Source organism: Clarias gariepinus, chromosome 4 (genome assembly GCF_024256425.1).
Source record: "Clarias gariepinus isolate MV-2021 ecotype Netherlands chromosome 4, CGAR_prim_01v2, whole genome shotgun sequence".
In the NCBI taxonomy this organism is placed as follows: domain Eukaryota; kingdom Metazoa; phylum Chordata; class Actinopteri; order Siluriformes; family Clariidae; genus Clarias; species Clarias gariepinus.
The window spans coordinates 9,962,674-9,987,928 of record NC_071103.1 but is presented as its reverse complement, the minus strand read 5'-3'; the positions used below and the strand labels follow the sequence as shown (position 1 = coordinate 9,987,928).

The window sequence follows — 25,255 nt, the reverse complement described above, 5'->3', positions numbered from 1 at the left end:
TTATCACCCCATTTAAAAAAAAATGAATGTTTCGCTGTGTGTACGGAGCAGTCTGGATCTATGTAGACTTTGATCCCTACTACCAAAGCCAAAGGTGAAGGTGACAAGGTAACGCTTTTTGACACAAGAAAACATTAGAGGAACTCAAATGGAAATCCTTTCTGTGCAAAATCAGTGCAGGTATCAACCATTGCTCACTGAAGCATATTTGAGCATCTTATATTGATAGGTTTCACATTAAATTAAATGAAAGAAAACTGAAACAAAAATATAAATATATATTTTTTTTTTGGTCATGCCAACTTCAGGATGCAATCAATCAACTAGAAATACATCTCTTTTGAGCAGGAAATAGATATACAGTAGATACAGTAGCAACCATATTTTAAACTATCTTGGGCATGGGGAACTTAATATGAGTACAGCAGCTGTTCTTGGTGACAAATCCTAAACTAAGAGATAAAAAACATTTATACTGTAAGAAACTTTACAGGTATCAGCACTCAATGGACCACAGACACAGAATGCAATAAGCACTCAAAAAATTCTAAGTATATATTCCAATGTCAGTATCAATATCTGCATTATTGTCTTAAAGCAACCAAAGAGAACAATTACGGAGATTCTGAAATTACTGGAATTGGGCCAAGAACCATCCAACACAAAACCTGAAAGGATTGTGGTGAACCATTAACTTCATGTCTAAACATACTAAACAGGTGTGTGGCCATAAGGAAACCATTTGTTATTCAGGCTAACTGGGAAAAAAACTTCAGATTGGCTTTGGAGCAATTGAATAAGGTCATACCCTATTCCAGAGTGATGGGCGTCTCAGCATATGAAGAGAAGCACATGAAGCAATGTACCCATCATGCATCATGCCCACTGGGGTTGCTTTGGTTGGTCAGGTCTAGGCTCGCAATAAATGAAGTCAGCTGAATGACTAGGGTATCACATGTATGGAGTTTTTCTTCCCTGATGGAACAGGAAAGTTCCAGGATTTAAACTGTGAGCAAGTAATTCTGGGAGTATGAGAAATCATTTTCATACATGAATTAGTAACCATGTTGAAGCATGTCAAGAAAGGATGTTTCTTAAACCGTATTGTCATAGCATGTTAAAATCAAAGGTCAATCAAAGGGTTCAATCAAAATATTACTCAGTCACTCATTGCCTATATCCTGTATACAGGGGGGGGCGGACGGGGGGGGATTGGGTTGCTGGAGCCTGTCCCAGGGGAAAATTGGTACACCCTGGACGCGGTGCCAGTCCATTACCGGGCACAAGCGCACACACACACACATACACACACACTATGGCGAATTTGGAATCACCAATCAACCTAACCCCCATGTCTTTGGACTGTGGGAGGAAACTGGGAGTACCTGGAGGAAACCCATCAAGCACAGTTAGAACATACTGTACAAACTACACAGTTTGTCTATGCACAGACGTGAATCAGGAATCGAACCTGAGCCCTAAAGGTGCAAGGCAAGGCAAGGCAAAAAAATGGCCAGTGTATATTATTATTCCATTTATTGTAAGAGTATGTGATTTGGGACACACTACCATAGCTACCATTTTCACATAATTTTACAAAGCTGTTTAAATGCGTTGCTTGTAGTTTACACTGTTTCTGGACTGTAGACATATTGTGAGTTGCTGAAAATGAGAAGAAAAAAAAAAAAGGAAAAAGAATAAAATGAGAATGCATTTTGCTTCCTTGGATCACTTTAATTTTCTGTCCATTGAGCAGTTAATCTGAAAATAGTTTTTTGCCAGACTTCAGTGCTTATTTAATGCATTTAATCAGTGCCAACAGTGTAAAACACACTGCAAAAGGTAGAGGCAAGGTTTGGCTCCTTGATGGCAGCCAACAGTCAGCTTTGTGTGTTACACCATGTGTCCACTTGAACAGATTGAAGCCGAACACCCCTTGCACAGCCTCCCTCTGCTCACTCTAGTTGGCTTTCTTTGACATTGATATGGATTTACATGAAAGATGCCCTTAGAAGTCAGAATTCTCCAACAGAGCACTTATTATCAAAGGAATAAGGGATGGCAATTACAAAGAGGAAGTGCTAAAACAAATATTGATGTGAGAGATACAGGGAGAAAGATGATTTGTTTTCTGAGAACCGAAGGTGTGCAGACATGCTCAGTCGAGCTCAACCTCTCTTTCAGGGCGACCTCCAGCATGGAATCGGGGATGCACTGAGAAGAACAAAAAAAAATGTAGGTAGGGGATGCAGCATGGCACAAAGTTGGTGAAAGCAGGAGGCACACAGTGTGATCTGCAACAAAACAGGCAATGCCACTAAAAAGGGAACGTTATTGAAGAAAAGAGATCATTTTAAAAAGTGTGCGTGATTCTTCTTATCAGTAATGATCACTTTCTAGTATAACGCTTGGGAGAGTGCTCCTTCTCGTTCCTGTCCTACTGAATATTCCATGTGACCTTCATCAAAGCCACCCTTGCCTTTCCCATTAACCCTCAAACCTCTCCCTCCACCCCTCTTTCCTTATATCTCATCAGGTCACATTAGTCAAGATGTCGACAGGCATAGCACAAGATGATGACTCCCAAAAGTTCTCTCAACATAAAACAGCATCATAAAAATTTGAAAGCAAACTAAACCAACTACCTAACCAACAAACTAATGTTTTTATGGGGTTAGTTGCCATCTCAAAAGTCTATGGTTGAAACCTGAGCTTGTGCATGTTCTGTGTGGGTTTTTTACCAATTACCCCAAAAAACTTAAGTGAGAAGTTAAACTTAGACTTGATTGTGCACAGTCACGAGAGTTAAAACTACCTTTATTTCTTGATATAATTCCCTGCTACCCTAATGCACTTATCCCAGCGTTTTACTAGTGCTTGCACACCATCAAGATAAAAAGTTTTCTCTGTATGCTGGAGCAATGATCAGACTTCCTGCTTCACTCTGAAACGCTGGCCTCCCAGGAACTCCTTTAATTCCCAAAACATGTGGAAATATCTTGGTGCGAGGGGACAGGGATGCGGCAATAACTCCCTGTCATGCTCCTGTAATGTGTTAATGGTGCTCTGGAATCATTGTGTGTGCAATTCCCACAGACAGATGTGTCCCCGTTCATGAGAAATTTCATCATAAGTCCCAGGTTGACTTGAATGCCTCTCTTAGGTAGTAGTAATCTACAGTACCATTAGGCAGACGGACTACTTTAAAATGTCCCCAGATATTAATGTGTGCGCACGCACGCTGCTCAGATGAAAATCCCAGTGTTCCCAGAATAGGCCCAGGACCCACAACGACTCTGATCGGGGTCTCATAAGTGTGCATTCACATATGCAATATTTGGTTTCTACAAATCAACCCATGCTCCATTTTCCCTTTTTAGGCAAATAAAAGCACAGCAATCACACTTTGGTGTGGATACGTACAACCGTTCCGAGAGCATCTGAGCGAGGTGATGTCAGGCCAGTTCCAGTCTAATTTTAGCACGATCCAACTGCAATGAGAAAACCTTTCACCTCTGAATTGACCCGACTGCACGAAGGAAATCGAACATGCTGTGTTGTAGGCCATATTTTTCTGTAGATGTGAGCTGCCAAACTGAGCTGCTAAAAGACCAATAAATGAATGGAGTTTTAGGTTTGCTTTTTCTGACCTGTACAACGGGCCTGAGCAACCGCGTTAATTTACTTATCTTTTTTTATCCCTCACAATTTTTTTAAATTTAATTGCAAGCAATGAATAAATTAACCAAATACATAATCCAAAAGTAAGTAATTTTACTCTGAATCAGACAAGGCAACCACACTTATAGGTGTAAAAGCACCAAAGATTCCCAAAGCCATCAAGTTTACGTGGCCATTTCAGAATGTCAGAATGGACAATGGTCTATAGCTGAAATATCACTTGAATGAAATTAGAAGGACACCAATGGAACACCTATAGTACATCAGTAGCAGAGTTTATTCAGTTATTGGATGTTGGATTACTATCTCAACAGAACTCCTCTAAATTGCCTCTAAACTGTTTTAGATGTTCTGCTCATACAAAGCTAACTAGATTCGAACACAAATCTCTACCTAATCCAAGATCACAACCTGACCAAAGGTCACAACTTGGTGTGTGGAACAAGTGATCGTACACCCTACGTAGTTCCCTAGCTTTCCATTTTATGCTATTTGTGATTCAACCCCAGAACAGTTAGTTGGCTATTAATTCTAAAGCTTAAAATGTCAGTACTAGTTAACGTTACCTGAACATCATGTACGAAGTGTAAAGCTAGGCATGTTCAACAGCATCTGCAACAGAAACACTGAATGAGCTAAAGCTAACGCTAATGCTAGCAAACACCAGAAAATCCAGGAGGAATTACATTTTTGTACACCTTCTGAAACTAATTTAAATTAATACCCGTATTACCTTATTCTTCACTTTTCAATACACTTGTTTCTCTTTTAAATAAGTTGTGTCTTATACTGTACATCCACCAAAAAAATATGATGTGCAGAACAGAAGCTAGCAATTCGTAGGTTACTCTTTTATCTGTGTAACAAAGCATGTGGTAATCTAGTAGGTGATCAGGTAATACAGTAAGTCTGTTATTTAATTTATTTATTTATCGGCTCTGAAATCAATCTGGAAGGTAATCATCAACGAAGCAGCCTAACGTCGGTTAACGGTATACTTCTCCTGTCCTCTCGTGATTGACATCATTGAGAGTCACATGACTCTGAGAGTTCTATACATTCAGTAAATGAAAAAAAATGACAAAAAAGCAGGAAACGTTTTTTTCCTTTGTCATGTTCACTTTTATTTGATGAAAATCTTTTTGGAAAATCTAATTTCGCGTAATTTCCAATTAATCTAATTTCCAACACACAACTTAAACGCATAATTTTCAGATTAAAAATAGAATATTAATTCTTCTAAAATGGGTTTCTTTTTTAATAAAAATATTTTTATTGCATTAGCTTTTGATAAATTCCTGAAAAAGAATAGTTCTTTGTACTGGACAGTAATTAGCTTTCCACATAAGCCCTCTGTTATTCCACACTGTATAACCCTTGTGTTTCCACTTTCTCTCTGCGTCTCCCTTTCCTGCGCTCTGTTCAACATCCGTCCTTCCTGCCTTTTGTAACCTTAAGTACCCTCATGCCATTTCCTTTACAGCCACTCTTGTTCTCGGTGCCTGTTCTCCCTTATTTTGCCACACTTAATGTCCTCCATGTACGATTGAGAAACTTTTCTCACACACTGCCAAACGCTTAGGTTTGTGTCTTTGAGAAAAACTTGACCCTGGATAGTCTGTCTAGTCTACACACTAGGTTGTTTTTGGGTACGCTCCGCTGTCCTGGGCTTCCTCGCTGGCCAGGTGTGACGTCTGGAATGAGAGCTCTGTCTTCCCAGCTTTGACTCCTGCTTCCTGTAGACGAGCTGGATTTCCTCTCAATGGCAAAAAAAAAAAAAAAGAGAAAAAAAAAAGATCATCGCTTAACATTCAATTGTAAGCTTGTTTAATACTCTCGAGCAACTCTCTTTGTCTTTATGTATTGAGTGCATCGCCGTTAAATAGCTTTGGCTCGTCCTTAATTCCGTTTCGGTTGCCGGCTTTATTGCTTCGGGTGCAAGGAGCTTGGCTTAGACAACGGCGCCTGAGATTAAAACAAAACTTTCATTTGTCCACTAGCAATATGAAGAAAAGGAAAGTGCATTGCAGCGGTTTTCATTTATGTGACTGCGTTGCTGGAAATACCACAAAGACGTGCTTCTTGTCCCTGGAGAGAGCAAACGTTTGTGCGTCTGTGTGTTTGTGTGAGTGTGTGTGTGTGTGTGTGTACGTGTGTGTGTGTGAGACACCAGTAAAATCCAAGCGCAGTCTTTTCAAGGGCTGCTCAACGAGTCGAGCTGGAGGTCATTACAAATTCTTTATAACTTCTTAACGCATTAATATTTTTCAAAACAGTTCTGATCAGTGCAACCAGAGCAGATGGCACGTTTCAATTCATACGTCCATGTGAGGCAAGAAAGAAAGGGTGTGTGCTTGTGTGGCAACCTCACCAAACTGCCCCCCTTTTTTTTTTTTAGGAGAACTGCTGGGCAATTCTTCTATAAATGCAACCATTTGGGGCTGGTTGTGTGTGAGTGTGTGCGCGCTTGTGTGTAAGGTAAGCAGGTGGTTAGCATTTAGGAAGGCACTGAAAGCCCCCGGAGTTTAAATGCGTTTATCAAGCCGAGAGCAGTGGCTATTTTCTGCGTGTTAGCTCTGCGGCCCATTCACCGAGAGTCAGCAGGAGCAACGGCACCACCGAGAGCAGGACATGTTCGCTTTAGAGCGGTCTACGTGAGGAAGACGGTGTCAAGCTCTGAAAGATTAGCAAACGGCCATCGAAGCCTCGGCGCCAGCTTGATCCGCTGACACAACACTCCTGAAGTGGACACTCGGAGACCATTTCGTTGCTAAATGCAGATATGAAAATGGCTTTCTGTGCATTTTCCTCAGATTTTTCATTTCAAAAGGAAAAAGAAAAGCATAATAGAGGTCTTTTATAGTGGACTATAGACTTTTAAGACCGTTACGCGTATCCTAAAGAAATTCCTATTCATCCACAATGAAAAAAGCAAAGAGCAGAAGTTGAGGCACGCGTGTGTAAACTATAAGAATGTGCCGTGGCGCTGCCGCAAATCTGCATACCGTTCTGAGTTTACATACGTAGCACGCAAATGTAGATTATGTGGCAGCTTCAAAATACACAGAAGCTTTTTTTTTTTTCCCCTGCCATGTGTTTAGAGCTCTGTGGGTGTGCTGGGGTAAACGGGGCCAGAGGTGTCGTGGCCTGGGATCAAGCCAGTCCGGAACCGGGCACCGTGCCAGCGTTCACTCCCTCGCTCGCCCTACCCGTCTATCCATATCGACTTCCAAAACCTCAAGCTAATGAGAGCTCTGCGTGCCTTAAACACAGCCTCGCATCCTGGGCCTTAACCCTGGCCATCTCTTTCAAACGACTCACTTTAGGTCATATCTTTACCGAAGATGATTTTTTTTCCCCTCCAACATGCTTAACTTTCCTAAACATGGAAAAATGTAAATATAAAATTATTTTTAAAAAAGAAGAAGAATCACTCCCAGCCACCTTCTGTTTATCTATATATATATATATATATATATATATATAAAAGGTTTTGTCTGTACATTGGTCAAAGCTTTCAATGATAGCTTTATGCTTTATACATTGGAGGACTTGAAATCAGTTTGGGAAAATCCTCTGTCTGTATGTCTGTATGTCTGTCCAGGCAGATTTTGTTACAGCATCATGCTAAACTGTCTGGACAGAATTTAATGAAACCTTGGCAGTACTTACTGTATGTATTTTCCTGACATTAAACGCCTGTGCCGTATGAAATGAAATCAAAATGTTGAGTAGAAGTGAAGTTATGAACAGTTATGTGCCAAATTATAAACCGCAAGTTTTGATGCTGTCCTGTTTCACTATAAAGTCGATTAATTTCTAATAACAGCCTTTTAAAATTTTTTACTTATTAATCTTTCGCAGACACGCGACTAGTCAGTCCTAATGGGAGACTGCAGACGTACCGTAAATTGACTATAAAAAATCATTATAAGAAGTGTATTTTGGAGCCAAAAAAATAAAAAATAAGAAGATTACCTGTTGATTACAAGATCTGACAGATAAAAGACTAACCTGGGAGTTGCTAACTTCTGTTCTGCTAATTATTTTCATATGCACTATTTTGTAATATTTAAAAGAAAAAAATAAAAGTGTATGAAAATGGATAAATAAGGCAATAAAGATATTCATGTGCAGAAGTTTTAATTTGTTATCATAATGTGATTACCTCAGACGGTGCACAAATATGTGATTCCTCCTGGATTTGGCGGTGTTGACTAGCGATAGCGTTAGTGTTAGCTCATTCAGGGCTTCTGGTGCAAATCAGAGGATGCTATGAAATATGCACTGCTTTACGCTTCATAACGTGAATTATAGTTAACGTTAACTAGTACTGGCATTTCAAACCCCCTTGTTACACACGCTTACACAAGTCCACAAGCGCTAATTCATCGAAAACCTGTGCGTTAGAAGCTGCATGCGCATGCACGCTAGCAGTTATTTACTGCTGAGTTGACTTTTGAGACTTTGGAAGCATTTGAGGAGGTAAAACACCATCGTAAGAGAACTAACGTTATAAGGATGGGCTACATGTAATTAACTAATAAGCTTTTTTTTTTTAAAGGTTTACAATTGCAACAAAATCGTGAAAAAAAAAGAAGAAGGACATTTATAAGATCGTGATACTTATCAAATCGCAATTTTAATCGAACCAGCACCTGTGTATCGTGATGATACCATCAACTTTATAGCTTGTGTTAGCTGTAAACAGTACAGATTCAGAGGCAATTCAGAATGATTTCGAATCATGCAAAAGATCAATACTGGAACAATTTGCCCCTCATGCAGTAATTTTATTCTTTGTCTAATATTGTTAAAAAAAAAAAAGTAAAAACAAATTTGTTCTCATCATTACCAGCCTGGCCTTTATCTTTCTCAAGTTAGGTCCAAGATGGACAAAAGACAGGTTGTCCTCCGTCCTGAAGACTTTCCTTTAGTGGAAAAACCTACTCACTTATGAAGCCAGGAGTCGAATGTCTCCTCCCGTAACTAATAATAACTAATGTCTCCCAATAGAAAGTTTTACTATATCAATAATTATATGTTTTTATTTCGTTTTAATAACAGCGCATTATTTAATATTATTATTAGCCTTATTCATCTGAGGTTGCAAATCCCTGTGAACGAGCTATAGCTATAGAAACAATACTGTTACTAGAAACCAGTAGTTTGTCTTTCACCCAGGTCAATCTATGTATTAACCACTGGTTTCTCAACAAGAATTCTCAACTGAAACCAACATGAATCTAAAGAATGCTTTATTTAAAAGAATTTTACTACTGCTCTTAAATAAAAAAGAAATGGGTAAGGCATCTATATATTGCACAGAACATGAGGGTTAGATAAGACCTAAACCTGAGATCTTGGTCTGAACAGGAGTCAAGGCAAAATTGGTAAAGGTGTGATCCGCCATGCCAAGACCTGCTCTTGGTCCGGGTGCCTAAGCCTGAATAAGTGGGTTAGGGCGGGTACTGAAAATGGCGCCTGCTAACAAATAAGCGTTACCGATAAATCCGAGCTGCTCTGGGCATCCATCATCACTAAACTGGGTCACGCTTTGGATATGCTAGCATCAAACTGCCTTTCTGTGTGTCTGTCTTTCTTCAGTTCTCTTCGCCATCGGCTCTTCGTTTTTTGTTTTCTGACAGTCGTGTCATCTCGCGCTTTCATTATTTTTCTCCTCTCTGTAGTCTCGAACTTCGTTCAGAAGCGCGAGGTTTGTGCGCGGCAAGTCCGCAGGTTTGTGTAGCCATTAGCTGTAGCTTGTGTGTAAGCCCATATGTGCAGCAAAGACTAAGAGACATTTCGCACTTCTGTTCACACTTGCTTTCATTTGCGTTCTGTCTTTCTTTTTGTAGCGTTCGCCACGTCTTAACAACGTCTCTTCACTCCCCTCCATCAGTTGCCCTCTTCATCAACGGCCCGGCTCGCTCCCTTTCCCCCGTCAATTGCGTCTCTCTCGCTCTCTCCATCACTCTCTCACTCCTTTCGTCTCTTCCCTCGCGCTCTCTTACTCATCTGTTTCCCAACACTCATCCATTCCATGCTCAGCATTTATTTAAACTCTTTCACGGTCAGTGCATTGTAATCTTTGGGGATAAAAGTGCCTTTTACACACTCTCTCTTTCCATCTCATGCCTTCATTTCCCTCGTCCTCTCTCCCTCCTCTCCATCTGTCTCTGTCCAAATGCTTCCAATTCAGACTGCCTGATTGGGTTTCGGCGTCCAGCCGCTGCACCTCGGAACAAGCTCGGGTCACAAAGGGCCCGGCATCACAAGAGCTCAGAGCCTGCGGTGCACCAAACAGCAGCAATCCTGCTCTACAGCGCGCTACGAACGCACTCGCACGCACGCACACACACACACACACAGACGTTACAAAAGCAGAAAAATGGCTCATACAGAGCACCAACTGCAGCCCTCCTTCGAACAAAGGGAGAAGAAAAGAACGTAATTAAAAACTAATTGCAGATCAGACAGAGATTAAACCGCACTTATTACAAAAAGCATAAAGTGAAATAATAGAAGCATCGAAAGAAACACGGCATGCAAATACGTCTTACTTATACCGTGCACTAGGTGTTTTATTACAGAGAGCCAATTAAATACGGCTGAAACATGAAGCAAAGAAAATATAAGCTACATTTTTTAACAGCGACCCAAAAACCAATGTCATGCAGAACATGCAAATATTGACCCTGTGTGTCAGTTTGTAACTAATGACCAAGCGTTCTCTTCTGCACACACACACTCACACAAAATGGGGCTCTAATGTTGGGATAAACAAGAGCTGTGATAAAAAAAACTTCATCAAAACTGATACTCATCAGAGAGTTTGCTGCTTCTGAAACATTAAAACTGATGCTTTCTCTACATGCAGAAGAAAAAATACAAACACAAAACTATTCTCATGGACAAAAGAAACATTGCACTATATAAAATGAGACTTGCACTTTTGCCTTATTGCATCATGAAGACAAATAAGATAAAATTTCGTCATGTTCAGTACCGCGTTAATTTATCTTAGATAAAGTGCATGAGCACATGCTCGAAATTTGCCATGAGATTACATCCAGCTGACGTGTCTTGGTGAGAAAAGCACAGAAAACATTCTGATCGTGCATTCTGTCTTCATACCATCACGTCCCGTTTTGACATTGCTAGCAGAGAGAGGGCCATCTGAATGCTTCGACTTGGTGCAAACGCAAGCAGACGTGGCCAGACGGTTCGGAGTTGCCGAGAATACCATTTCCAAGCCGTGGAACAGATTGGTTCCACTGCTGATCCTCCTCGGTCTGAAAATGCCAAGACAAGACAGACTAATCCGATGGCGTCATTTGAGAAATGCGAGTACTGCTGCGGGTATTCCACAGAAATGTGTCATAGGACTATTCGACAGTGTTTGGAAGGAGTTGGACGTTCAAGAAGGGTTGCCAATGTTGGCTCCAAAAGTCATTGCCTGAATTTTGAACTTCTGGTGCTGATGGACACTAAGAATTTCCTATCAAATCAGGCTTTTTTCATTCATTTGAAAGAAATAAAATTGTTCAAAGCTTCTTTTGTCCATCAGTATATGTGGAGCCGATCAAAAACAGATATTCCCAACACCATCCTAGCAACATTATCTGAGAGAATAGCAAAGCCAGGTTTAACTGTTTAACATTTTTTATTTAATTATAGCAAATTCATTTTGATTTCTCCCAGGATTTCGGACGCAGCTTTCATGACAACCGCAGTTCAAGAGCAGTTCCATTTCCATCTCTACCATGTGAACCAATCGTCATTCATATTTGATAAGATTTCAAAATTCTATAACCACCACCTGCACTAAAAGCCTTACAATGAACGACACTATTGGTTCTGGGATACTGATCAGAAGGTTGGGGGATCCACAAGCTTCCACTCTTGGGTCCTTACGCAAGACCCTCAACTCCATCAGCTGTATCATTCGTGGCTGACTCCTGTGCCCTGACCCCAGCTTCCCACCTGGGATATGCAGAAAGGAATTTTATTATACTCACTAAATATTATCATAATCATCCCATTTAAAATTATTTTTGGGAATATTAAATAATCAGCATGAAATCATTCCCAACAAATCTCTCACTTTTATCGTTCAGCACATGATGGATGGATCGTGCTACCTGGCTCAGGCTTGCTGCACTCTTGTCAGAGTGGAGAAACTTTCATGATCCGTGAGTGTGCAGCTTGCACAGGCCTGCGGTAAGAGATTACAAGCTCTCCATGGGTTTGCGTCTCTCTGAGGGCAACAGCGGAGAGCAAGTTTAAAAACAAGACCTTGTGCAGGGGGAGGGAGAGAACCGTTAGGATGCCTGCAGCTCTTTGTTAAGCCGAACCAAAATTGGCGGCGCCTGTACTTCTTTCAGGCGTGTTGACGTATCCGAGTTGGCACATGATGTGCGCTTGAGGAAAAAAAAAACTCCTTCCCTGACAAATTCCAGCTCCGACTATGAGTTACCATTACAATCTTTTTTGTTCTCAAAGGAACATGACCTTACAGTGTTTTTTCCTCCTCTGCTTCAATACTGAATTCTTATCATGATGAGTCAGTTCATGCACAATGGCTAATTAGAATTCTTCAGAACTTGTCGGACGTTGTTGCGAACTTACAAATACATTGTACTGCCAAAAGTTTGTGGACACCTGATTATACAGAGCCGTGAAAAACTATTTCCCCTTTCCTGTTTTTTTTTTTACCTTCATATTTTACACACTTAAATGAAAAAATATTACACGAAGATAAAATTTCACTTGCCCACACCCATTTAGTTTTTTTCAGGCAAAAGTTTAACTTTTTGGAAGATCTGCAACTTGTAACATCTGGCATAAAACTATCACAGCATTTTATACAATGAAACATGGTGTTGGTAGTGTGATGGTCTGGGGTAGCCTTAAGGTCTGTGGCAGCTTCATGACTTATCAGAAACTCCTGAGGGAGAATGTCCAGCTATCAGTTCATAACCTTAAGCTCAAATGTATTTGTGTTATGCAGCTGATCAATATAATTAATAACATACTAGGAAGTCCACCTCTGATTGGCTCAAAATTTAGGTTTCAAAGTCAAAGTCAGATTTAAGTCTGAGTCAAAGTCCGGACTTAAATCCGACTGGGATGACTTAAGCTTAAACAGGCTGTTTAAAAACCTCAAAAACATCTAATGTGGCTAAATGAGAACAATTCTGCAAAGAAGAGTGGGCCAAAATTCTCCACAGTGATGTGAAAATTACAAACGCTTGATTGCAGCTGCTTCCATCAAAGGTGGCTAGTTATAAGGTTTTTGAGGGATTATTTTTTACCCATAGGGCCACACAGGTTTGAACAGCTTTTATTAAATAAAAATTATTATTTAAAAACTGTGTTTTGTATTTACTTGGGTTATCTTCGTGTAATATTAAAATAAATTCAATCACTCATAGTCCATACCGCTTTATCCTGTATTCAGGGTCGCAGGGACCTGGAGTCTATCCCAGGAGGCTTAGAGCACGAGGCGGGGTACACCCTGGACAGGGTGCCAATCCATCACAGGGCACACACACACATACACACACTCACATGCTCATTTACACACTACAGGCAATTTGGGAACGCCAGTTAGCCTAACCAGCATATCTTTGGCCGGTGGGAGGAAACCAGAGTACCCGGAGGAAACCCACCAAGCACGGGGAGAACATGCAAACTCCGTGCACACACGGAATCGAGCTGGCCGAGAATTGAATTTAGACCCTTGAGGTGCAAGGCGACAGGTCTAACCACTACACCACCATCCCGCTTGATCTGAATCATACGAGTGTAAAGAAATATGTAAAACAATAAAACACTGAAAGAGGCAAATACTTTTTTACAGCAAAGCATGTGCTTTTATATATAATGCTATTATAATGACCTCCATTCTTCTGGAAATGCTTTTCACTAGATTTCGCACTGTGGCTTTGGGACTCTGTGCTCATTTTGGACACTTAACTTCTCCCATTCCAACCATGTCTTCTCAGAGATGGCATGGACACGGTCATGCAGGACGACACATTCACATCAGACCTTTAGTTCCACTGACAGGAAAGTATAACGCTGCAGCATACGACAACATCCTGAACCATTTTGTTCTTCCGTCTTTGACGAGACAATCTAAGGAAGATCCATGTCTCCGTGCCAGTCTTTTATACAAGGTGCACTGTGCACCAAGTATTTAGGAGCCATTTTGCACAAGTCAGCATACGAGATACAGCACACGACTCAATAAAAAAAAAAGTGACAGCAAACGCAGGGGTTGAAAGAAAGCACTAACGACAAGGCAAATATGGAGCGGGTAATGATATACAAGACTAAAATGTGCTCTTGTTCTGTAATGAGCTTGCGCAATCCTCAAAACAGCAGCAATAAAGTTGTTCTAAAGGGAGCGAGGGATGACGCGTACCATAACGATGCGCCTCATTCCAGACGCAGGGGTAATGTAGGTACTCCTAGATCACTTCAGACAGGTGCCTGTAGTTGTGTGTGTGCGTATTTGCTAATGCCATGCTGATGTCCTTATGGAGAAAACAATACAGAAAACAAATGCGGTCTGAGAGTAGTGCTGTCCTGTCGCAGTTGGTTGACTCGAAGCAAATTTTCCTGGCTGCTGATTTTTTTTTTTTTCTTCCAACGTTTAATTTTGGAACTGAAAAATGAAATATTCGTTCGGTGCAATTTCCTCACATAATAATGCAGCTGATGGAGGCCCTCCACCAGAGTTATTATACCGGGGCCTCGGCACGAGCGTTCGATTCTGAGTAGACACTTCAACAGGCCAATCTGCTTGATAAATAGCACCAACGTCGAGTTGCTTCGTAGCCATGTTTTACACACACACACACACTCTTACACACACTCACACAAACACTCACACTGGAGATAAATCGTTTCAACAACCTGAAAATCATGAATCGCCAGTTCACGACACTACAATGTCTTTCGATAGAACACACCCCGACCTGCACACACATGCAACGCGACTCCTGCGCGAGTCACGCGCAGGCACACACACGTTCGCCAAACTCTGATCCTTATTAAAACAGGCGGACATGCGAGGCATTTTAACTCACCACATCATACTCGACATACCGTTCATTCCATGAGGTACAAAAAAAAAAAATCTGTTTCCTCTCTCTCTCTCTCACACACACACACTCTAAATACAAACACACACACCATTACACTCGCCACACATTTTTACCCATTAAGTCGCATGAACCCAATCTTGTGTAATTATGTAATTACCGGTAAATATAAACACCCATATCTCTCTCTCTCACACACACACACACACACACACAGTGGTTTGATGTTGAATACGCATCCCAAATGTCCTCCTTTCAAACTCTTTTTTTTTTTGTGTGTGTGTGTGTGTGTGTGTGTGGTTTTTTTTTTTGTGTGTGTGTGTGTGTTTTTTTTGTTTTGTTTTTTTGCCTCGCCACTCCTCCAACCTGACACTGACAGTAATACCCGCCGACATCTCTTCCTCCCTCGCTCCCTCACCTCGTCCCCTTTTCCCTAGAGCCTTCTCCCTTGCCGTTTAGGGAACGAAGAGCTGTTCACTTGTTCTCTGCCACCTTCCAATGTCTTTCCCTTTCTCTGCCTAATGCCTTTTGCTTCTTGTCTTCGCCTCCATCCATCCAGCACGGGCATAATGTCTTTTCCATCTCAGGAGAGTGAGAGAAAGGGAGATAGAGAGAAAGGGAGAGAAATTGAGAAAGCTATGCTGGGGGTTAATTGAGAGAGAAAAATGGAACGACGAATTTTAAATTGAAACATGAACCGGCCGTGTAAGCATAAAGAGATAAAATTAACGTGCGCTCTCTGACATCTAAGCTCGAAAGGAATGGGGGGAAAAAAAAGAAAAGCGGACACTTTTAAAGGCTTGGAGTGAAAGAAAAACAAAAACAAAAGTCACACGACAGGGAAGTTACACGAGAAAAAATCAAATGACCCTCCCTTTAGATAAAGAGCGCTCGGAGATAAGAAGCCGTGCTTTAAATCAGAACGGCATACAAACCTCAAACACAGAAGACAAAGTAAAAAAAAAAAAACACACACTACTCAGGGATATAACCCCAAATTACAGCGTACAAGCATTCATCTCCGTCGACGAACACAAACCGGACGACACCGCGTACGTTATAAGTCAGTCATCGCAGATGCACGCAAGACGGCCCCTCGTAATTACACATAAAGCTGAAATAAACATCGTGCTTTGTGTTTTCTCTGTTTTGTTTTTTCCCTTTTCCCCCTCCCCCAACACGGACGACCGCAGAAGTGCAGCTCCGAAAGCGACGCAGCCCTGCAATTTTCATTAGGGAGCTAGCGTCGCTATCACTTTCCATCACGGCGCATCTCTATCCGTGTCGCTCCTTCCAGCGCCCAATCATCATCTTTATGCTTCAAAGCTTTTCGCGTAATTTACTCGGAGCCATTTGGCGTTGGGGAGGCAGCAAGGTAATGGTGCCGCATGGCGTGTTGTGGAAAAACGGGTAATAAAAGGATCGTTTACTGGATTACGACCCGCAGCACGACGGATCGTTATTTCGGACCTCCCACAGATTAGCATTTCTAATCCGTGGCCCTGCTGTACGAGCAGTGAAAAAATAAAAAATCAGCGATCTTGTGTAATGTGTAACTCACCGATACGGACGGCTATTGTTTTCAGGAGCAGCGTTAACCTTTAACCGACTAGCCGTTATCTTATTATCTAAATATGACCCAATGTTTAAAGATTAGCAACAAGCTTTGAGTGTGTGTGTGTGTGTGTGTGTGTGTACGAATTCTTTCACTTCGCAAGTAATAGGAAATAATAAAAATATATGAAAAGGTCTTGTTCATGTACTGTACATACGAATAAGGGAGTTGTTTTGGTAATTGATGAAAACAACAAAAAAAATTAAACAAGTGACAAGTACACAAATCATTCATATTTAAAGCTAAACCATGCAAATAATCTCAGCATTTTATTAATCTCGTACACACTCATAGAAACAAAGACAATCTTAGCGTCTCATTCATGCCCCAGATATTCTCATGTGCGCACACATACGTTGAAACCAATAATAGCAAACTTTTACTAGTATTGTCGGTGAAGTATGGCCTGAGGTGTGTGAGCATGTGCGTGCGTTCGTCTCCTAATCTAAAGCAAACAGACCAGCAGAAACAAGAGCAACACATGTTCTGAGAGTCGGAGCGTGCGACCAGAAAGATTCCTTTGACAAACGGAGCAGGGAGCCACGCCGCATGGGGGAAAAGCTCTCGTGCGTTAATCCCGCAAGGGTCAGTTTAACATGTTTGGGTTATTTATTTAGTTTTTTTTTTTTCTTTTTTATACCGTGCATGCTTCACGGCGTTCGTTTTATTTTGCACAGGCTCACACTGATTTTTTATTTTTTTCCTTTTTAAAAGTCAATGAGATTGGCAATTCGCAATTGATCCCCATGACAGGAGACGGCGCAAATGAAATTTTCTCTGCGGATACCTCTCCGTTACGCTCTAATATCATCCCACGAATGCGGTAATACCTCATTGTAAACTCGGTTTTCTCCCAACAGCGCACGTGTGCTCGGAGTTCGAGACAGGGTAAATAAAAAAAAGCAGGGATTCGCTTTCAGAACACAAAAGCAAAAAAAAAAAAAAAAAAAAAACCTTCGCATCCATTGACAACAAACCCTACCGAGCGCACCTGAGACATACTATTCACTCAGACACGCAGAAACACTCAGGAAGACCCCTACGGCTCGAGAGAACGGCTCGGCGCGCCACAGGTCCAATCAACATGCACTTACCGCAGCGAGTCTAACCGTTCTCTAAGAGCGCCTGAACGAGTCTAGCGTCGGGAAAGGGGTCAAAAGGCAGCGTAAACATGTGCCCAAGGTGGCCGTTTTCTCTCTAAACATAACGCACAACAGCAGAACTGTTTCTCAACTGCATTTCCACGCCCTGCGTTTTCACCCGATGCTAGAACAGGCCTTTCAAAAGCATGTTTCCACTGAACACCTTTTTCCTTCTATCAACACATCCAGCTAATCCGTCCATTACTCCTCAACGAGATGCGGCACATGACTCAGAACTCAGGGTACAATCGAGCGTTCACGGAGCGTTTCTTGAATAGTGATTCATGCTGATTCAATTTTAATGCCGTTGCATCAGACCCGGGCCTAAATGTCATGAGAACCGAGGACTTGCATGCTGCTAGATGCGATGTCGCAAATTATTGTTATTATTATGATTACTTTCTGCTGTGCATGCTCACTCGATCAAAACAGAACCTGATTTCCCTGCATACATGCGCCATATATAGTATGAAGAAAAAAATGGAAAAAGAAAAAAAAAGCTTGGTTTGGTGTTCGGTCTCGCAACAGAGGCGCTGATCCGATCTCTGACCGTCATACCAACACACAAAAACAAACACACACACACACATACATACATACATACACAGGGCATCCGAAGGAGAACAAAATTGCATGATATTGACTCGACCCTGCTGAGAGAAGCGCTACTGGTCAATATGGAGGTGGGAGATAATGGTGCATCGCTGCAGATAACATCTGCATGGAGAATGGCTATCGATATTAGCCAAATATCCAGGAAAAGCTGCTTTCTTTGCCGTGCCGATCCAGACGCGGGGTAGCCGACAGACCCTAATCACCCCCATCTCATACATATATATAAAACGGTGACCTTAAACAGATGTATTTAAACCCCCTTCTAAGATTGTCAAGGAAAAATTTCAAGGTGAGGCTATGCATGAGCCTGGGCAGACTTTATCATCCATTTTATTTTTTTTTCCCCCCCTCGTCTACAGTAATAAATGTAGCGCATATCTCCAGGCTGTTATGTCTTGGAAGTGCAAATGTAGCTCCGGTGCAGTTTGTAGTAGGCTAATACGTCTGGGGGAGTGCGGTTAAGGGCAAGCGGCCCATGAAAAATTGCTCTGCACAATTCAAACTTTCCCAATCCCCGGTGACTCAGGCGTCCTTTCGAGGGAAGAGTGATAGATGAACGTTTGCGGGGAAGGATTTCGCAAAACGCGCTTTAGAACGAGCTCGTCGTTATAACCGGAGCGAGCTCCGTCGTTATGAAAAGCCTACGGTTCTGATTGCGTCGCCATCACACAGTAGGTCTTGAAGATCAATAAACATGCGAGAAAGAGATAGAGAGAGAGGATGCTGCACGCTTTATCTTAATTAAGACCGAGCAAGACATGCTGTTAGGCAGCGTACCCTGAAATATATTGGTCTGCAGGTTCGGCTTATAAAAGATGCCATCTGTAAGCAATAAGAGAAGCGAAGTTCTCTTCGGGAGCTGAGTCAAAAAAAAAAAAAAAAAAAAAGCGCAAAGAGTCTCCAAAAGTGGGTGAAAAACAGGAAGGTAATTATTTACAAGTAGGTCTCTTGATTGCAGCCCGCAAGTTCTAGTAACTGGCGGTTTACAAAAGAAGGAGGGATGCGAGAGACTTCGGTGAGAGTTCGGTGCAATCACAGGAGAAATTGCAGACGGCGTTCGGAAAACCAATTTGAGCGCTACGTGCGAAAGGCAGTCCCGTTCCTTATGTTAGATGCGACGCAAAACAATCGGCATTGCGCGAGACTTGAAAACAAGTAAAAGAGACGCTAAGATGATGGATTCGATTAGGCAGGAACTTCGGATGAGGAATTAGTGTGTGATTAGTGAACTACGTGGTGTGATTATTAGTACTGAAGCTTGTCGGAGAAAACAACAACAGATTTAAAGGAGGTGGGGTTAGAGAGAGACAGAGCGAGAGCGAGATCGAGAGAGGAGCGCCTGATGTTTCATAACGAGCAATGTGTCCAAGCTTGCGCTACATATCTGAGTCACAGACGTAAAATACACAGAGCTACACAAGGAAAGATCAGTCCATGTCAGCGTGTCAAGTTCTATCTGATGTTACTTCACGCTACTTCTTACGGAAGGGTTTGGAAAGCTAAGAAAGGATTGCCTTTTTCTTAAAGTTTCGCTATCAAACCGTTCCAACAATAACATCAGCTGCAAGTGTTGCTTCCCTCCTCCGGGTATCTCGGAGTCAAGTGAAACTTTTTGTCGGGAAAAAAAAAATGAAGCAAGAGACTTTTTACAGTGGAGTGTACGAGCCGTGCAAGGGTGCGAGGGAAAGACAGAGCGTCCTAGAAACCATTTCCAAGGCTGCCGTGGTGCAATCCGGCAGGCGGAAAAAGCACGGCACCCGTGAGCACCGGCTTCTAGCTTTCTCGCTTCCTTAATGATATACAATCAGACACAAAACAGCAGCCTTCACGAGGTGGGGCTTCCACTATAAAAATCGCTGCTCTGTATGCCAGAAAACAATCTAGCCCTAAAAGCATTTGCTGTGTCAAATATGTTAGAGACATACTGACAATTTAACTGGAAAAAAGAAAAAGGAAAAAAAATAACGGTGTGCGCCTTTTATCAGAAAAAGAAGTATTTTAGTTTTCCACTTCCATATTACAGGCACACGTCCGTCTGGCCACGTGGCTTTTAACGACATGGGGACACGAAGGCATGGATGCAGGGTGGAAAAAAAAAAAAAAAAAAAAAGCAACTTTATGGTTCTGACTGGATGAAATTATGATGCAGTGACTTCTTTATATGCTCAAGCAATATACAGACTTCCTTATTATCAGCTAGAGAGATAGTCATGAGGGAAATCCACATACAGGGTTTAAAGGTGCATGCATATCGTTAACGTAGTGCTGGGCGACATCACCTCAAATCAATATCACAGTTACTTGGACATTTCATCTTGATTATGATTAATGAATTATTACCATGATTATGATTAATACGCTAAACTATTTATGCTAGGATATTTTTTTCTAATGAAAGAGCTCTCCTTCATGTTGGTCCTCTATGTCATGCTACGTTCAGAGTCATGTGACTACACACACAGTGGTTTATATGTGCTGATTATACAGGATATAATACAATATACTGTACATATAATACATATCATAATACACATCATATATATATATATATACATATATATATATATATATATATATATATATATATACATATATGTGTGTGTGTGTGTGTGTTGTGTGTGCTGATTGGATTTGTATTATGATTCCTTAACCACCTCGATTTTAAATCATGCTCTGATTCTCAATTTTTTTCTCTTTCGCCAAGGTGTGAATAGTTTAGAGTGCACCACCTGTAGGATTATAAAGGAACTGCAACATTTTCCCACTTCAAATGCAAACAAATAAATTTAAACTTTAATTAAAAGCAAAACTATTTTGCAATCTCTGTGATACATGAATTCCCGCACGAAAGAGTCATGACACGTACTGTAACCGAACTGATCCCTCCCCGTCTCTAGGATATTTATATAAGCAATAAAAGCAATGGTGTATATGATTACAGTTACAGTAAACTGGTATTTCCAGATGCAATGCAGAAATATACTGTACAGTACTGCTCTAAAAACAAGTAAATAAATTAGCATTTCAGGGGCCCCTCGTTTCTTTGCATTTTGCTCATACAATGAGACGATGTGTGCAGTGATTTCCTGCAACATGTGCAAACATATTGTAAATACAGTCTATAACACAATGTGTAAATCATTCGCACAAACTTTGAAGTCGATATTTGGTACTGTAAGACCACTGTTATTCCTCAACACAACCTGAATTGCCTTAAGCAAGCGTTCTTGCCTTTTCTTTAAGTAATCGCTTCAGGTATAGTTCTCCACTCTTCTTGAAGGACATTCCAAAGCTCTTTACTAGACGTTGACTTCCTCAAGATGATCCCACACTGCTTCAATAATGCTGAGATCTGGGCTTCAGGGAGTCCGACCCATGACTGATAGTGTTCTATCGTGCTTTTTTATTCTATCGAGACATGCTTTATCTGTATTTGTAGTTATGTGAAATACTCCTCAAGACTACATTAAAAGTACAAGAAAGTCTGGCTCTTTGGAAGCAAAATATAACCAAAACCGGGACGGCTCAGGACTTTTAGTTAGTACTGTAATCTTTTGAAACAGGATTTATTGTGCTATATAAAAGAAAATATTTGTTCTGTTTTCTCGTAATGGATCAGCTTTCTATTCCAACGCATTCCATTTTAGGTTTCTACAGGTTCTTAAACCTCATGAAACAGATCACCTCTGTACAGTACAGGTTTATCTGACTCTTTCCTGTTTTAATACATACAAAAACACTTTTTGACAATTTCTTGGCATCACAGAGCTTTCTCATTCCTGAACATGTCAGTCACAGAAAATATCTGACATTATTTATATGCCTACTTGTTTCGGTTTGGATAATTACTTTAATTTGACGTGAGCAGTTCAACAGGATAATAAGATTCAATTTAGCAATAAATACAATAATTTGATAATAACGAGTTATAATATACAACACTATAACCTTTTTTTTTTTATCATCAGCTGAGCTCATCATAGCTAGTGTGCTTTCCAAACTCTGCAAACAATTATATAAATACCAATGTTATTTTTTCCTGTTTGGTTAAAGTATGATAAATACCAGAAAACATAACAATGTGTTAAACTGTGCTGTATATTTTTGTTCACTCCTCTCCATTAGAATGAAAAGCTTTCTGACTTTCTGTCGTTCTAAAGGCCAATCGACTGTAAATGTACCAGCTGCAGTCTGGGTTTCCTGTGCGCAGAATTACGCAAATCCAAACACTTTACACAATAAGGCATGTGTGGATTTAACTATTGCACAAAGGAAGAAACGGTGAACAAGGCAAGCAAAACAAAATGTCAGAAATGCAAGTAGATATACAGTAAGATAAAAAATAATAATAATAAACGGAAAAAATTAGACAGTCCGTAGTGCATGGCTAATCAAGCTCTTGAGTCTTGCACAGTTGAGTATCAGGATCTCGTTGTTTGTTTGTTTGTCCCTCGACCCGGCCCGACTCATCTCTTTGCCTTCATAATCAGTGCTTTTTTCCTGTTTTTTTTTTTTTTTTCACCGTCCCCGCCCCCCCATAATGCACGCTCATTTTCCAAAACAAAAGCACAACAGATTATACGGCAATCCAAATGCACAAGCGATTTAATAAATCTGCCGTGCCAACATTTGTGTTTTATGGCTTTTTATAATACATGCCTTATATATTATTTAGGATTTTGCCATCTCAATATATTGGTTCTTCTCATGTGTTATTAATGATGCTGTTGTTTTATTTAGGACATTAATTAGGCCCGGGCATAACTTTCATATCAGTAGCAAAATAAAAATAAATATATATTTTTATTTTTTTAAAGAAAATGCTTGCCAGCAATTTGTACTTTAATTTATGTTAAAAATTTAACATTGGCGATAAGGGAATACGCATATCCATGCTTTATTATTCTAAAGAAATGTTTCCTTGCTTGTGTGTATTTGAGTACAGTAGTTTCTTGTCAATGCCCTTGAGTTGGTCGAAGCTCAGTTAGTCCTTCAGGCCTTTTACAACCCGAGCAGCCAATCAGGGCTCACGCAACACCTGGAATGGCAATCGTCAATAAAGAAGATTGCATCCCACCCCACCGCACCCAACCCCACCTCAAGCTCACTAGATTCGTGTGATCTGTGCGTCTCTACACGCCACCAACAGCCCTGAAGCACTGATGACTACAAAGCTGAGATTGTCAACTTCTAATCATTCAGTCCCAGCCCTGATCCAACACACCTACTCCAGATTAACCTGATCTGATCTGATCTGATCCAATCCGATCAGATCAGATCAAAAGTCTACACGGAACTTCAAGAAGAAGGTTAATAATACTAATTGTGATAATAATGATGATTATAATTATGACTAATTGTGGAAATATTTGACACCGTGTCACTTGGGCAAGGTGTTTATCTTGAATGTGACTGACCTTGAATCAAACCTGCAAAATTAATCTAAAAGACTTAAACACACACACACATGTATACTACTTTACCTTGTACACAGGGTCACAGAGCCTATCCTAGGCGGGGTACATTCTAGACATGGTGCCAACCCATTGCAAACACACACTGCGGCAATTTGGGAATAAGCCCAATCTGCATGTCTTTGCACTGTGGGAGGAAACCCACCAAGCACGGGGAGAACATGCAAACTCCCCGGAGCCTGGAGGTGTAAGGCGACAGTGCTGACCACTAAGCCACAGTGCCGTCACACACATACAGTATATGGTTCTCCCTAGCAGAGCGGGTAAAGGGTGTATGGCACCGGGTTTCAGGATTGCAATACAAGTCATGTTGCTTTGAATACACTGGCATTAATACACGCATGACCCTGAACCAGAGCAGTGAAGCAGCCTGGTTAAAACCTTCATCCTATTGATTTCTCTCTGTCACTTATGTTTATTTCTGTGTGTGATTTATACGGACGTGTCTCAGTGATGTTACCTGGTGTTGCTGGAGTTCCAGTAGACTGTGTGCCGTGCTGCTGATGCACTTGAAAGCACATGCATGAGCAAAATCAATAATGTGAGTGTGTGTGAAGGTCCTGAGTACCGGAGAAATCTCATATCTGCATCCAGCTCCAAAAAAAGATTCACTTCCCTCATGAGATCCGGAGTTTTAGTAGCAGTCAAGCACATCAACTGACTCAGAAATAAATATAAAAAAAAAAGGAGAAGAAGAAGAAGAAGAATATAAATATAAAGTCCTTCAGAAACTTTGAGACCTCTGCAGAAAGCACAGGAAGATCCGTCCAGGTTGGTTTCTTCTTTTCCTGGAAGAGTGGTGGGGATAATTTCTCTTCTGCTCAGCAATGAAAAAGCGAAAAGAGAGCAGCTCGGAACAATGTCAGATCTTTCCCTTCAACACACAAGTCAGAAGGGTTGCGCTAAAGCCCAAGGCGTTTCCGAGCGCGCGCATATTTTCACTTTTCCAAGTTGAAGTCTCGAAACGAACTCCAACCTGAGTGTTTTTTTTTTTAATATATATTTATATATATTTATGTAAACAGCAAATCCTAGACGCAGTTACCGGCAGCGTTTAGCGTGTAAAAGGTAAAAATCCAGCAGGTTTCAGTCCCAGGCGTTGACACTGATTTGACGCTGATTGATTTTCGGAGAAACTCGGAAAGAGAGGTAAGAAGCCGAGGGCGGGGCCACGCAAACTTTGGACCAATCGCGTTACAGCAGGGGCGGAGCTACGGCTCGGAGGTGAGTCGTGAACTGAACAGGATTATACTGAATGGGATTAGATTACCTACAAATAAACTAGAAATTCAAATTGATCACTTGTCATTTCAGTGTTCTGTTTCGTTGGAATAGCCTGTTATTCATGCATTACAATAATAAAATATTAATAAATACATACACAGTAAGATACATACATAGTAGATCATACCCATGAAACACGGTGTATAGGTTAAAGATTGATATATATAACTACAACTTCATTAAAATAAACTAGTTTTCACTCACTCACTCATCGTCTATACAATTTTATCCTGTGTACGATGTCGTTGGGGGCCTGGAGTCTATCCCAGTCGACTTAGGGCACGAGGCAAGGCACACCCTGGATGGAGAGCCAATCCATCACAGGGCACA

At 41.0% G+C, this 25,255-nt stretch overlaps 1 protein-coding gene across 1 annotated transcript in view; it reads right to left on the bottom strand.

Moving 5' to 3' along the window:
• Nucleotides 1-24,746, bottom strand: part of si:dkey-246i14.3 (ephrin A4) — a 50,273-nt gene extending 25,527 nt beyond the window's left edge. The window contains exon 1 of the mRNA XM_053493766.1: nt 24,102-24,746. Coding sequence (XP_053349741.1) covers nt 24,102-24,295 — 194 coding nt within the window. The 5' untranslated portion in view covers nt 24,296-24,746. The remainder of the gene's footprint in view (nt 1-24,101) is intronic.
• Between the last annotated feature and the right edge of the window lie 509 nt (nt 24,747-25,255).